Source organism: Oncorhynchus mykiss, chromosome 21 (genome assembly GCF_057628025.1).
Source record: "Oncorhynchus mykiss isolate SJ-2025 chromosome 21, ASM5762802v1, whole genome shotgun sequence".
Lineage (NCBI taxonomy): Eukaryota > Metazoa > Chordata > Actinopteri > Salmoniformes > Salmonidae > Oncorhynchus > Oncorhynchus mykiss.
The window spans coordinates 9,713,697-9,728,602 of record NC_143042.1 but is presented as its reverse complement, the minus strand read 5'-3'; the positions used below and the strand labels follow the sequence as shown (position 1 = coordinate 9,728,602).

The 14,906-nt window shown below is 41.9% G+C and overlaps 1 protein-coding gene across 5 annotated transcripts in view; it reads right to left on the bottom strand.

Annotated features, from left to right (window-relative positions):
• Positions 1-14,906, bottom strand: part of LOC110499902 (apoptotic protease-activating factor 1) — a 62,575-nt gene that overhangs the window by 13,847 nt on the left and 33,822 nt on the right. For all 5 annotated transcript variants that reach the window (XM_090213680.1, XM_036957158.2, XM_036957159.2 and 2 more), the window contains 2 exons: positions 12,436-12,561; positions 9,864-10,010 (listed from right to left, as the gene is read on the bottom strand). In XM_090213680.1, the coding sequence (XP_090069806.1) occupies positions 9,864-10,010; positions 12,436-12,561 (273 nt within the window). The remainder of the gene's footprint in view (positions 1-9,863; positions 10,011-12,435; positions 12,562-14,906) is intronic.

The following is a 14,906-nucleotide window of genomic DNA, read 5'->3' as shown; positions in this document are numbered from 1 at the left end:
TAAGTTTGATGCACGTTTTTGAATATGTTTTATTCTGCACAGGCGTCCTTTTTACACTGTAATTTATGTTAGTATTGTGGAGTAACTACAATGTTGTTGATCCATCCTCAGTTTTCTTCTATCACAACCATTAAACTCTGTAACGGTTTTAAAGTCACAATTGGCCTCATGGTGAAATCACTGAGCGGTTTCCTTCCTCTCCAGCAACTGAGTTAGGAAGGACGCCTGTATCTTTGTAGTGACTGGGTGTGCTGATACATCATCCAAAGCATAATTAATCACTTCACCATGCTGAAAGAGATATTCAATGCTATTTTCTTTTCACCCATCTACCAATAGGTGCCCTTCAAAAATCTCCCTGGTCTTTGTGGTTGAATCTGTATTTGAAATTCACTGCTCAACCTTACAGATAATTGTGTGTGGGGTACAGAGATGAGGTAGTCGTTAAAACAATATATGTTAAACACTATTATTGCAGACAGAGTGAGTCCATGCAACTTATTATGTGACTTGTTTAGCAGATTTTTAATCCTGAATTTATTTAGGTTTAACAAAAAGAGGTCATAAGTAAAAGAGGTTGAATACTTTGTCTCACTAGATTTCTGCGTTTCATTTTGAATAAATCTGTAAAAAAAAACACATACATACATACATACATACATACATATATATGTATATTTCCACTGACATTATGGGGTTTTGTGTGTAGGCCACTGACAAAACATCTACATGTAATCTATTTTTTATTCAGGCTGTAACACAGCAAAATGTGGAAAAAGTCGAGGGGTTTGAATACTTTATGAAGGCACACTATATGTGGGTCTGTTGAGAGAACGAACATATACACTGAGTGTACAACACATTACAAACACCTGGTCTTTCCATGATAGACTCACCAGGTGAAAGTTATGATCCCTTATTGATGCCACTTGTTAAATCCACTTCAAATCAGTGTAGGTGAAGGGGAGGAGACAGGTTCAAGTAGGATTTTTAAGCCTTGAGACATATATTGTGTGTGCCATTTAGATGGTGAATGGGCAAGACAAAAGATTTACAGTGGGGCAAAAAAGTATTTAGTCAACCACCAATTGTGCAAGTTCTCCCACTTAAAAAGATGAGAGAGGCCTGTAATTTTCATCATAGGTACACTTCAACTATGACAGACAAAATGAGAAAAAAATATCCAGTAAAATCACATTGTAGGATTTTTTATGAATTTATTTGCAAATTATGGTGGAAAATAAGTATTTGGTCACCTACAAACAAGCAAGATTTCTGGCTCTCACAGACCTGTAACTTCTTCTTTATGAGGCTCCTCTGTCCTTCACTCGTTACCTGTATTAATGGCACCTGTTTGAACTTGTTATCAGTATAAAAAGACACCTGTCCACAACCTCAAACAGTCACACTCCAAACTCCACTATGGCCAAGACCAAAGAGCTGTCAAAGGACACCAGAAACAAATTTGTAGACCTGCACCAGGCTGGGAAGACTGAATCTGCAATAGGTAAGCAGCTTGGTTTGAAGAAATCAACTGTGGGAGCAATTATTAGGAAATGGAAGACATACAAGACCACTGATAATCTCCCTTGATCTGGGGCTCCACGCAAGATCTCACCCCGTGGGGTCAAAATGATCACAAGAACGGTGAGCAAAAATCCCAGAACCACACAGGGAGACCTAGTGAATGACCTGCAGAGAGCTGGGACCAAAGTAACAAAGCCTACCATCAGTAACACACTACGCCGCCAGGGACTCAAATCCTGCAGTGCCAGACGTGTCCCCCTGCTTAAGCCAGTACATGTCCAGGCCCGTCTGAAGTTTGCTAGAGAGCATTTGGATGATCCAGAAGAAGATTGGGAGAATGTCATATGGTCAGAAGAAACCAAAATATAACTTTTTGGTAAAACTCAACTCGTCGTGTTTGGAGGACAAAGAATGCTGAGTTGCATCCAAAGAACGCCATACCTACTGTGAAGCATGGGGGTGGAAACATCATGCTTTGGGGCTGTTTTTCTGCAAAGGGACCAGGACGACTGATCCGTGTAAAGGAAAGAATGAATGGGGCCATGTATCGTGAGATTTTGAGTGAAAACCTCCTTCCATCAGCAAGGGCATGAAACGTGGCTGGGTCTTTCAGCATGACAATGATCCCAAACACTCCGCCCGGGCAACAAAGGAGTGGCTTCGCAAGAAGCATTTCAAGGTCCTGGAGTGGCCTAGCCAGTCTCCAGATCTCAACCCCATAGAAAATCTTTGGAGGGAGTTGAAAGTCTGTGTTGCCCAGCAACAGCCCCAAAACATCACTGCTCTAGAGGAGATCTGCATGGAGGAATGGGCCAAAATACCAGCAACAATGTGTGAAAACCTTGTGAAGACTTATATAAAACATTTGACCTCTGTCATTGCCAAAAAAGGGTATATAACAAAGTCTTGAGATAAACTTTTGTTATTGACCAAATACTTATTTTCCTCCATAATTTGCAAATAAATTCATAAAAAATCCTGATTTTCTGGATTTTTTTTCTCATTTTGTCTGTCATAGTTGAAGTGTACCTATGATGAAAATTACAGGCCTCTCGCATCTTTTTAAGTGGGAGAACTTGCACAATTGGTGGCTGACTAAAATACTTTTTTGCCCCAATGTAAGTGCCTTTGATCGGGGTATGGTAGTAGGTGCCAGGCACACTGGTTTGTGTCAAAAACTACAACGCTGCTGGGTTTATCACAGTTTTATCAAGAATGGTCCTCCAGCCAACTTGACATAACTGTGGGAAGCATTGGAGTCAACATGGACCAGCATCCCTGTGGAATGCTTGACACTTTCTAGAGTCCATGCACTGACGAAATGAGGCTGGTCTAAAGGTGCTCCTAATGTGTTGTATACTCAGTGTATGTAGGTATATTGAGAGAACAGAACATACAGTGTATACCCACATACATGTTCTGTTGACATAGAAACACCTAACATGCATGGAATCAGGAAGCTGAATACTTATGCAACTAATATTTTATTTATTTTTTATTAATCTTTAAAAAAGTATTCCACTTTGAAAGAGTGTTTTGCTTAGATTGTTGACAAGGTTTAAACAAAATTCCATCCATTTCAATCCTACTTTGCAACACAATAAAATGGGAAGAAATCCAAGGGGTCTGAATACTTTTGCAAAGCACTGTATTTTGGAATATTGAGAAAACTCAACATTCTATTCCTTGCACAAGTCTTTTATAGAAGAGTAATGTACTAATATAGAGCACTATGTTGAGTCATATAGTACTGTATAATATTGTATTGGAAAGCATCAAAAAGTAATATAATGATAAATTAAATACTGTGTGGTTATCAAGATTGGTGATTGCACCAGTCAAAAGACACACCTACTCAGTCTAGAGTTTCTTTATTTGTACTACATTCTACAATGATGAATAATAGTAAATAAATCAAAACAATTAAATAACACATATGGAATCATGTAGTAGCCCCCCCCCCCCAAAAAAGTGTTAAACAAATCCAAATATATTTTATATTTGAGATTCTTCAAAGCAGCCACCCTTTGCCTTGATGACAGCTTTGCACACTCTTGGCATCCTCTCAACCAGTTTCATGAGGTAGTCACCTGGATTACATTTCAATTAACAGGTGTTCCTTGTTAAAAGCTTGTGGAATGTCTTTCGTTCTTAATGCATTTGAGCCAATCAATTGTATTGTGACAAGGTAGGGGTGGTATACAGAAGAAAGACCAACAGATGAAGTCGGAGGTTTACATACACCTTAGCCAAATAAATGTAAACTCATTTTCACAATTCCTGACATTTAATCCTAGTAGAAATTCAGTCTTAGGTCAGTTAGGATCACCATTTTATTTTAAGAAAGTGAAATGTCCGAATAATAGTAGAGAGAATGATTTATTTCAGCTTTTATTTTTTTCATCACATTCCCAGTGGGTCAGAAGTTTACATACACTCAATGAGTATTTGGTACCTTTGCCTTTCAATTGTTTAACTTGGGTCAAACGTTTCAGGTAGCCTTCCACAAGCTTCCCACAGTAAGTTGGGTGAATTTTGGCCCATTCCTCTTGAGAGAGCTGGTGTAACTGATTCAGGTTTGTAGGCCTCCTTGCTCACATGCACTTTTTCAGCTCTACCCACAGGGTAGGGGCTTTGTGATGGGCCACTCCAATACCTTGAATTTGTTGTCCTTAAGCCATAACTTTGGAAGTATGCTTGGGGTCATTGTCCATTCGGAAGACTCATTTACGACCAAGATTTAACTTCCTGACTGATGTGAGATGTTGAGATGTTGCTTCAATATATCCATGGTCCCATGGTGTATATACTTGCGTACTTGCGTACTATTGTTTGTACAGATGAACGTGGTACCTTCAGCCGTTTGGAAATTGCTCCAACGGACGGACCAGACTTGGAGGTCTACAATTTATCATCTGAGGTCTTGGCTGATTTCTTTTGATTTACCTATGATGTCAAGCAAAGCGTCACTGAGTTTGAAGGTAGGCCTTGAAATACATCCACAGGTACACTTCCAATTGGCTCAAATGATGTCAATTAGCCTATCAGAAGCTTCTAAAGCCATGACATGATTTTCTGGAATTTTACAAGCTGTTTAAAGGCACAGTCAACTTAGTGTATGTAAACTTCTTACCCACTGGAATTGTGATAGTGAATTAAGTGAAATAAATCTGTATAAACAATTGTTGGAAAAATTACTTGTGTATGCACAAAGTAGATGTCCTAACCGACTTGCCAAAACTATAGTTTGTTAACAAGAAACGTGTGAAGTGGTTGAAAAACAAGTTTTAATGACTCCAACATAAGTGTATGTAAACTTCTGACTTCAACTGTATTTGGTAAAATAACAAGTCCATATAATGGCAAGAACAGCTCAAATAAGCAAAGAGAAAAGACAGTCCATGATTGCTTTAAGACAAGATCAGTCAATGCGGAAAATGTCAAGAACTTTGAAAGTTCCCTCAAGTGCAGTCGCAAAAACCATCAAGCGCTATTATGAAACTGGGACCATCACAGGAAAGGAAGACCCAGAGTTCTCTCTGCTGCAGACGATTAGTTCATTAGAGTTACCAGCCTCAAATTGCAGTCCAAATAAATGCTTCACAGACTTCAAGTAACAGAGACATCTCAACATCAACTGTTCAGAGGAGACCTCAGAGGAGGCCTTCATGGTTGAATTGCTACAAAGAAACCACTACTAAAGGACAACAATAAGAAGAGACTTGCTTGGGCCAAGAAAACGAGCAATGTACATTAGACCGGTGGAAATCTGTAATTTAGTCCAAATTTGCGATTTTTGGTACCAATCGCCGTGTCTTTGTGAGACGCAGAGCAGGTTAACGGATGATTTCCGCATGTGTGGTTCCCACCGTGAAGCATGGAGGAGGTGGTGTGATGGTGCTTTGCTGGTGACACAGTCAGTGATTTATTTAGAATTCAAGACACACTTAACCAGCATGGCTACCACAACATTCTGCAGCGATATGCCATCCCATCTGGTTTGTGCTTAGTGGGACTATCATTTGTTTTTCAACAGGACAATGACCCAACACACCTCGAGGCTTTGTAAGGGCTATTTGACCACGAAGGAGAGTGATTCTTGGAGAGTGATGGAGTGCTGCATCAGATGACCAGGCTTCTACCATCACCTGCCCACAACCCAAATGAGATGGTTGGGGATGAGTTGGACCACAGAGTGAAGGAAAAGCCTCGAGGCTTTCCAGGTGAAGCTGGTTGAGAGAATTCCAAGAGTGTGCAAAGCTGTCAATCAAAGCAAAGGGTGGCTATAAAATATATTTTGATTTGTTTAACATTTACATGATTCCATGTGTGTTATTTAATTGTTTTGATGTATTCACAATTATTCTACAAAGTAGAAAATAGTCAAAATAAAGAAAAACTCTGGAATGAGTAGGTGTGTTCTAACTTTTGACTGGTACTGTATTGACTGGTATTGGTCCGTGGTCGCATATCAAATGGTGCACTTTCCCCTATACAGTTGACCAGAGCGAGTTGGGCCCTGATCAAAAGTAGTGCACTAAATAGGGGAATAGGGTGCCATTTGGGATGTATACTATGGCTCCTCAATCCTAAGGACTAGTGTTGACTTAGCAACAGTGGAGGTGTAGGGGAGAGGAGGAAGATATGAAGCTTCTGTAAGTATGAGTGCTCTGTGTGAATTACTCGGGTTCTCCTGCTGTGTGTGTGTGTGTGTGTGCGTCAGGATGAGCCTCTTCACACATCCCACCTCTACTTGGATCATGGCACTATGACAGATTGTCTCACAGCAACTCATCCTGAATCTGTGAGGTCCCGCTGATTCGCTGAGTGTACCTATGTGCATACCTGTGTCTGCGCGTGTCTGCATGTTTGTGTATCTGTGTGTGTCAGACTGTGTGATGCATAGCTGTGCGTCGGGGGCTGTCTCCCAGGTGTAAGACAAGCTGTGTGAGGTATTATCAGGCAGAGAACAGAGGAGTGATGGGGGTCAGTGTGATATTACACCCTCACTCAGAGAGCTGCCCCAAAACACCTGATCACTCCCTGACACACACACACACACGATGTCCTATCCTGGTGTCTCAGAGGCTTTAAGGAAGCATTGGAACAGCTCCCAGAGGGTCACACACCATGCTGCTTTTAATTACACTACCTGATAATACCTGTTGTATGGACCAGACAGAGATAGACAGAGACAGAGACAGATAAAAGGAGAGTGCATGAAGAGAGAGAGAGAGACACAGAGAGAGCAAGACACAGAGAGCGAGAGAGAGAGCAAGACACAGAGAGCGAGAGAGAGAGCAAGACACAGAGAGCGAGAGAGAGAGCAAGACACAGAGAGCGAGAGAGAGAGCAAGACACAGAGAGCGAGAGAGAGAGCAAGACACAGAGAGCGAGAGAGAGAGCAAGACACAGAGAGAGCAAGACACAGAGAGCGCAAGACACAGAGAGCGCAAGACACAGAGAGCGCAAGACACAGAGAGCGCAAGACACAGAGAGCGCAAGACACAGAGAGCGCAAGACACAGAGAGAGCAAGACACAGAGAGCGCAAGACACAGAGAGCGCAAGACACAGAGAGCGCAAGACACAGAGAGCGCAAGACACAGAGAGCGCAAGACACAGAGAGCGCAAGACACAGAGAGCGCAAGACACAGAGAGAGCAAGACACAGAGAGAGCAAGACACAGAGAGAGCAAGACACAGAGAGAGCAAGACACAGAGAGAGCAAGACACAGAGAGAGCAAGACACAGAGAGCGAGACAGAGACAGAGAGAAACACAGAGAGAGAGAGAGAGAGAGACAGAGAGACAGAGAATCTCCTTTAAATATAGCAAGACAGAGATAGTGTGAGTGTTGTGGTGGGAAGTTACTCCAGGAAGCCATAAGGAGGAGACAGATAGGGGTTGACAGACATCAGGGAGACTAGCTTTATTGAATCAACATCACAGCACTACTGATCCCATCAGCACCACTTCTACTGAACACACATGTCTGTAATGATAAGTTCTGCTCACTGTTGGCTGCTTCCTCAAGTTAGTTTTCATACAGCGTGATACAAAATCAACATTTGGAAAGACATGGTCTTCTTCAGGCAGACAAGGCTACAGTACAAACTAGGCCTTAAATCAATCAAAACCCCAAATTGTCAGAGCAGAAGGAAGCAAGTTTTGTATGTGGCTTGATTCATGCATCCTCCACAAAGACAAATTTCACAGTGGGTGCAAGACACTGTGGCTTGTAGGCCTCACCAGGTCTCGCACCCACTGTGAAATTTGGTGGAGGATCGGTGATGATCTAGGGGTGCTTCAGCAAGGCTGGAATCGGGAAGATTTGTCTTTGTGAAGGACGCATGAATGTGGTTGTCCAGGAAGAAAACTTGCTTCCTTCTGCTCTGACAATGTTCCCCAACTCTGAGGATTGGTTTCTCCAGCAGGACAATGCTCCATGCCACACAGCCAGGTCAATCATGGTGTAGATGGAGGACCACCAGATCAAGACCCTGTCATGGCCAGCCCAATCTCCAGACCTGAACCGCATTGAAAACCTCTGGAACGTGATCAAGAGGAAGATGGATGGTCACAAGCCATCATATAAAGCCGAACTGCTTGAATTTGTGCGCCAGGAGTGACATAAAGTCACCCAACATCAATGTGAAAGACTGGTAGAGATCATGCCAAGACGCATGAAAGCAGGGATGGAAAAAATCTGGGTTATTCCACCAAATATTGATTTGTGAACTCTTCCTAAGTTAAAACATTAGTATTGTGTTGTTTAAACATGAATATGGACTTGTTTTCTTTGCATTATTCGAGGTTTGACACTGCATGTTTTTTTGTTATTTTGACCAGTTTCCATTTTCTGCAAATAAATGCTCTAAATGACAATATTTGTAGTTGGAATTTGGGAGAAATGTTGTCAGTAGTTTATAGAATAAAACAAAAATGTTCATTTTACCCAAACACATAAATAGTCAAACCAGAGAAACAGATCATTTTGCAGTGGTCTCTTATTTTGTTCCAGTGCTGTATATTTTGTAATCATTTCCAGCTGAAATCTGAATACAGGTTTGGATTGAATAAGGCCCACTGTTAATTTATACAGATGCAATTAGTCGTTTCATTTATTCTGTCCCCACATCTCCCCAGGCTAAATTAGCCATCGTTTAACTATGAATACACAGCTGCCACGGCAATTATTATGACTGACAGCTCACCTCTCACCCATGATAAATCAATCAACGCTCATTACAAGGGATTCGCCTCTTCAGCGCAGACAGGCTTAATAATCAATCACTGCTCGTTACATCCACACATGCTCAGATCCAGCAAGTCAAGGCGCCTCAGGAGAAAGGAGGGAAGTGTGGAAAGAGGAAGTGATAGAGTGATAGAGTGATGGAGGTATTCTGTCCTTCTACCACTCTGGATAAGAGCGAGTGTCATCAGGAGGTAATGATGGAATTGGTAGTTAAGTTCTCCATCAGTATCCATGGAGTTGACTCATTAACACATTTACTGATCACAATGGGCTTAATGACCAGGGGCTCATCAATAGAAACTAGAATCTTCCCAATGAAGACAAAAAACAAAAAAGGCTAGCTAACAACTGCGAGAGAAGTTTGAAATTGACATGCAGTCAATTTATTTTGTGTTTCTTAGATACGTGGCAACCAGTTTGATTCAAACAGACTCTTGAATATCACATAAAAAGAGCCAAGCATGAGAGTTGATGTGTTGAGAAGCATTAGAAATAAAACATCCATCACATTGATCCAATGTACGTTAAAATCACTGGCTTAATATACTTCATACATTTACTAGAGGCTTTTAGAATTCAGAGCGGAAGAGACAAGCGAGATAAGGAATGCGGCAGTTGAATTTTCCTGAAATCACTCAGGCAAGAAACTCCCTCTCGCTCCACTCACACGCCCGCCCGCCCATCCACGTATGCTAAATGTAATGCCCCCAAGCTTTCTTACACCACAGTAGGTTTATAGTACTCCCAAAGCAATAGTCACAGTGAGAGTGTGAGTGAGATTTCATATCTCATCCTCCTCCAAACTTGATTGGATTGCGGCATGTGTCTGTTACTCCTCTCTGATTACCTCCAGTTTTACAGAAGGATCACCTGGGGGTCAGCCTCAGCTGGGCTCTGATTGGCTTTTTAACCAGGCAGTGATGATGTAATCCCCGGGGGACAAGGGCTCTGGTCGATAGTGCTTCAAACTTCTGTTTGTTCCCATTAGTGTGTGTGTGTGTGTGTGTGCGCGCGCATCTATTTGTCTTTACATGCTTGTGTGTGTGTCTCTCCATGTGTATGTGTGTGTGTGTGTTTCCTACCTTAATGTATCCTCCTGTAGACAGCAACACAGTGTTGTCTGGGGAGAAGTGCAGGTCGGTCACCCAGCCTCCGTGCAGAGAGTCCATGGCGTCCTTGTTGTCACGGGAACAGATCTTAAGCAGAGTACCATCCTTCACGTTCCACAGCTGAGACAAACAAATAAAAAATGAGAGAAATGAATGAGACCTAGTAGTTATAAATGGTGGGGTGTATGACAGCTATGAACTTATTATCAACCTGGTATCTTAGGAACCTTTTGACGGGACGGCCATAAAATATCTAACCCCAACCAGAACTACAAACTAAAATAACATCAAATATCTCATGTACTGTTCGGGCTACTTTAGCACTTTCTAACATGGCCATCTAGTGACTACCAACCTTAGACATACAGTAGTCTACAGTTAGGTGTGCAATAATCCAGTCCTTGAATGCTACAGTATCTTGTGCTTTTCAACTTTACCTTTCAATCAATGACTACTTTCACTGATAAAGGCCCATAGAGACATAAAACTATAAAAAAATGTAATACTGGAGTTATGCAACTAACAACCATGAGCCATACTGTCCTGTCTATATAGGACACAGAACATGCTATATTTAACACCTTGCATGATTCACTGAGAATGACTCAAGTGTTTCCATAGAAACAAGAGGGGCATATATTCCACTCTATGTACTGCAATTCAATCTTGTGGTTTAAGTCAGTTTCCTTCTGTTTGGTGCCTAATGAACACAACCCTGGATGATTGACTAGACATGATTGACATGTCATGACATGATTTTAAAGTGACAGTTCACTCCAAAATATAAGTTTGTCAGTTGTTTTAGAACCTGGGAAGAGGCATGAGATGTGGACTCGTCGACATTAGATCACTTTTCAGGTTCTAAAACTTTGGAGTGTAGTCCAAATGTTCTAGTCAGACAGTCAGTTAGGGATAGTTTGTGGAAAGCAGCTGGTAGAAGAACAATGTGATTGTAGAGGAACAGACCGGTCCCTCTGTCACGCTCTCATTTCTTCAGGCCCTAGTCTGTCCCGCTCTTTCACTCTCCCTGTTCTTCTCTTTAATTGATCTTATTTTCCATCATCCCCTCTTGCCCACTCTCATTTCTTCTCTTACCCCATTTTCCCTTCATTTACATCATCCCTTCTCCCTCTCCTTCTCTAGGATCTATGCAGATGACAGAGCCTTAGGGATTCAATCTGACTGTCTTCTACTTCCTCCCCTCCTCCGCCTTCCTTCCTTCCTCTTCATCCCCCCTGCCGACCAGCACACCTGTTCCACATCTTCCTCTCCGTCTCTTTAGAGGTGCAGCACTTCGCTCTATTTTTCTAATGCTCCTTCACTCACTCATGTGCTCACTCCTTCACTTACCCCTCAACTTCCCTCCTTCACTTACCCCTCCCTAACCCTCAACTTCCCTCCTTCTAATGCTCCTTCACTCACTCATGTGCTCACTCCTTCACTTACCCCTCAACTTCCCTCCTTCACTTACCCCTCCCTAACCCTCAACTTCCCTCCTTCTAATGCTCCTTCACTCACTCATGTGCTCACTCCTTCACTTACCCCTCCCTAACCCTCAACTTCCCTCCTTCTAATGCTCCTTCACTTACCCCTCCCTAACCCTCAACTTCCCTCCTTCTAATGCTCCTTCACTTACCCTTCCCTAACCCTCAACTTCCCTCCTTCTAATGCTCCTTCACTTACCCCTCCCTAACCCTCAACTTCCCTCCTTCTAATGCTCCTTCACTTACCCCTCCCTAACCCTCAACTTCCCTCCTTCTAATGCTCCTTCACTTACCCCTCCCTAACCCTCAACTTCCCTCCTTCTAATGCTCCTTCACTTACCCCTCCCTAACCCTCAACTTCCCTCCTTCTAATGCTCCTTCACTTACCCCTCCCTAACCCTCAACTTCCCTCCTTCTAATGCTCCTTCACTTACCCCTCCCTAACCCTCAACTTCCCTCCTTCTAATGCTCCTTCACTTACCCCTCCCTAACCCTCAACTTCCCTCCTTCTAATGCTCCTTCACTTACCCCTCCCTAACCCTTAACTTCCCTCCTTCTAATGCTCCTTCACTTACCCCTCCCTAACCCTCAACTTCCCTCCTTCTAATGCTCCTTCACTCACTCATGTGCTCACTCCTTCACTTACCCCTCCCTAACCCTCAACTTCCCTCCTTCTAATGCTCCTTCACTTACCCCTCCCTAACCCTCAACTTCCCTCCTTCTAATGCTCCTTCACTTACCCTTCCCTAACCCTCAACTTCCCTCCTTCTAATGCTCCTTCACTTACCCCTCCCTAACCCTCAACTTCCCTCCTTCTAATGCTCCTTCACTTACCCCTCCCTAACCCTCAACTTCCCTCCTTCTAATGCTCCTTCACTTACCCCTCCCTAACCCTCAACTTCCCTCCTTCTAATGCTCCTTCACTCACTCATGTGCTCACTCCTTCACTTACCCCTCCCTAACCTTCAACTTCCCTCCTTCTAATGCTCCTTCACTCACTCACTCCTTCCTTCCTTCCTTCCCTCACTCACCCCCCCTTCCATCCCTCTATCCCTACCCACCCGTATCTCTCCGTTGTCGTCGCCGGTTGCTAGGCGCCGGCCGTCCCAAGAGAAGCGGCAGCTGCGGACACAGTCCTGGTGGCCGTTCAACAGGCGCACGCACTCCCACGATGCACTGCTCCACACCTGAGGGCCAATGAGAGGAGAAACAGGAGGTCAGAGGTTACAAAAGTTTGTCGAAAATAAAACATTTTCAAATATGTTCTTTTGAACATGCCATAGCAATTTTGGTTAGGCCACTTCTATATGCAGAGTGCCTTGGTTAATTCAATGTAATAATTTCCATTTCCCCTGAAGGCCTAACTGTCTAATGTTTCTCTATGCTGCTAGTCTGGTAGCTCAACTCACTGATAATGAAGCCTGGCATCAATTAAAGCCTCCCGGCTGCTCTTTGATAGATGATACTGCCCATAGCATAATGCTATTTTTACATTTTATTAACCCATCCACCACCGCCCCTCTTCGGAGGACACATTTATATATATATATATATATATATATTTATTTTTTTTACAGCTTTTCTGCTACATATACATACATGGTACTTTTATATAAAGAAATCACATAACAATAATACATTACCAAACAACGCAAACAACGTATTATTACCAATTATTACCAATATTATTACCATAGACCTCAGCTACTTAATCCCACCCCTCAGCCACTCTCAGCCCATCCCACCTATCACCATAGACCACCCCTCAGCCACTCTCAGCCCATCCCACCTATCACCATAGACCACCCCTCAGCCACTCTCAGCCCATCCCACCTATCACCATAGACCACCCCTCAGCCACTCTCAGCCCATCCCACCTATCACCATAGACCACCCCTCAGCCCATCCCACCTATCACCATAGACCACCCTCGTTTGGTTTCCATCTACCAGATATTTTTCAATTTTACTGTGATGTTTTACATCATTTTTTTACCTTTCTAAATCGTAAAGTATCCACAGATTGTGAGCTAAAGATGAAAACCTTTCCTACTAGTATTATATTATTTAATGACTGACTATGGCTTTCTAAATAGCCCAACACTGCTATTTGCAAGGTTAATGTTGTGATTTTTTAACCATTCCTGAACCTGTGACCAGAAACGAGCTACATAGGTGAAATACCAGAATAAATGATCTAGGGATTCTGTCTTTTCGCAGCAAAATCTACAGAGCTGAGGTTGTTGTATGCCCCATTTATATAGCATTCTGTCGGTGGCAAGAATGTATATAATTATTTAAATTGAAAAGCTCTAAGTGTTGTATCAAGTGTTGTTTTTTGTACCAGTTCATAAACCATGTGCCATGGAATCGGTACGTCAAAAATCTCTTCCCATTTTATTTACATCCTGTATGGCGCAGCTGTCAACATTTTTTGTCCTCAGATGAAACTGGTATATTTTGCTAATTTCGCCAATTCCTTTTCAGCCAATTTGTATCTTTAATATATGGCAGGCAAACAAGTTCCCTATCTTCTCCCTTTTCCACTTGCCTCCTCCATTGTGGTAGTGCTGCAATCAGTTGGTTGTAAATTAGGATTGAGCAGATATTCCTATATATTTATTTTCGATAGCTGCATGTGACATAACTCCATTTCTAGTCATAATATCGTTCATAAATATAATACCATTAAAAATAGTAATCCATAAAGAATGTGTTTTTTTATTAAATCAGTATATTTTAGTTTAACCATAACATTTGTTCTATCTTTTCTGGAGGATAAAACTGAAATTGTAACCAGCTTCGCATGTCTTGTTTAAGAAAGGGCGACACTTTAAACAAAATGTACTGTTCAATTAGTTGGAAATGAGAAATTGTAATCTGTATGAAGACGCTATTTTTTAACAAAGGATGAGCCTTTCTTAATAATCTATTGGAGAAACATTTGGGGTTTAAGTATAATTTATGCATGAGTGATGCAAAAAAAAATGTCATATTTAATCATTTTAGCCCCCCAAACTCATTATATAAATAGGCACGTTTAAATTCTGGCTTAGCATTCCAAATAAAATGAAATATTTTTTGCTCATATGATTTTAAAAAACAAGTCGTTTGGAGTAGGCAGTGCCATTAGTAAGTAAACTGTGATAGGACCAAAGTGTTAATGTGATTTTTCCATAAATAGTAATAACTTTCTATTGAAATGAATTGTGGTAATTTCATTTATATTTTTTGAGATGTGAATACGAAGTAGGTCTACTTCACCATCCGCCCATTTTATTGTTAAACTACAAGGTAGTGTAAACATATTTTAATTTAATCCCATCAGTATGTAAAGTACATCTAATTGTTGGGTTCCTGAAATATCCTTGTTCATGGTACTGAGGGAGAGAGGGGAACGTTTATGTTCTGTTAGGACGCGTTATTGTTAGACGTCATGGTATCCTATGGGAAGGAGAAGGGCCACAGTCTGGTGTCAGTTGTTGGGTTGTAATTTGAAATACATGCTACACCAGAAGTGAATGGTTATCTGT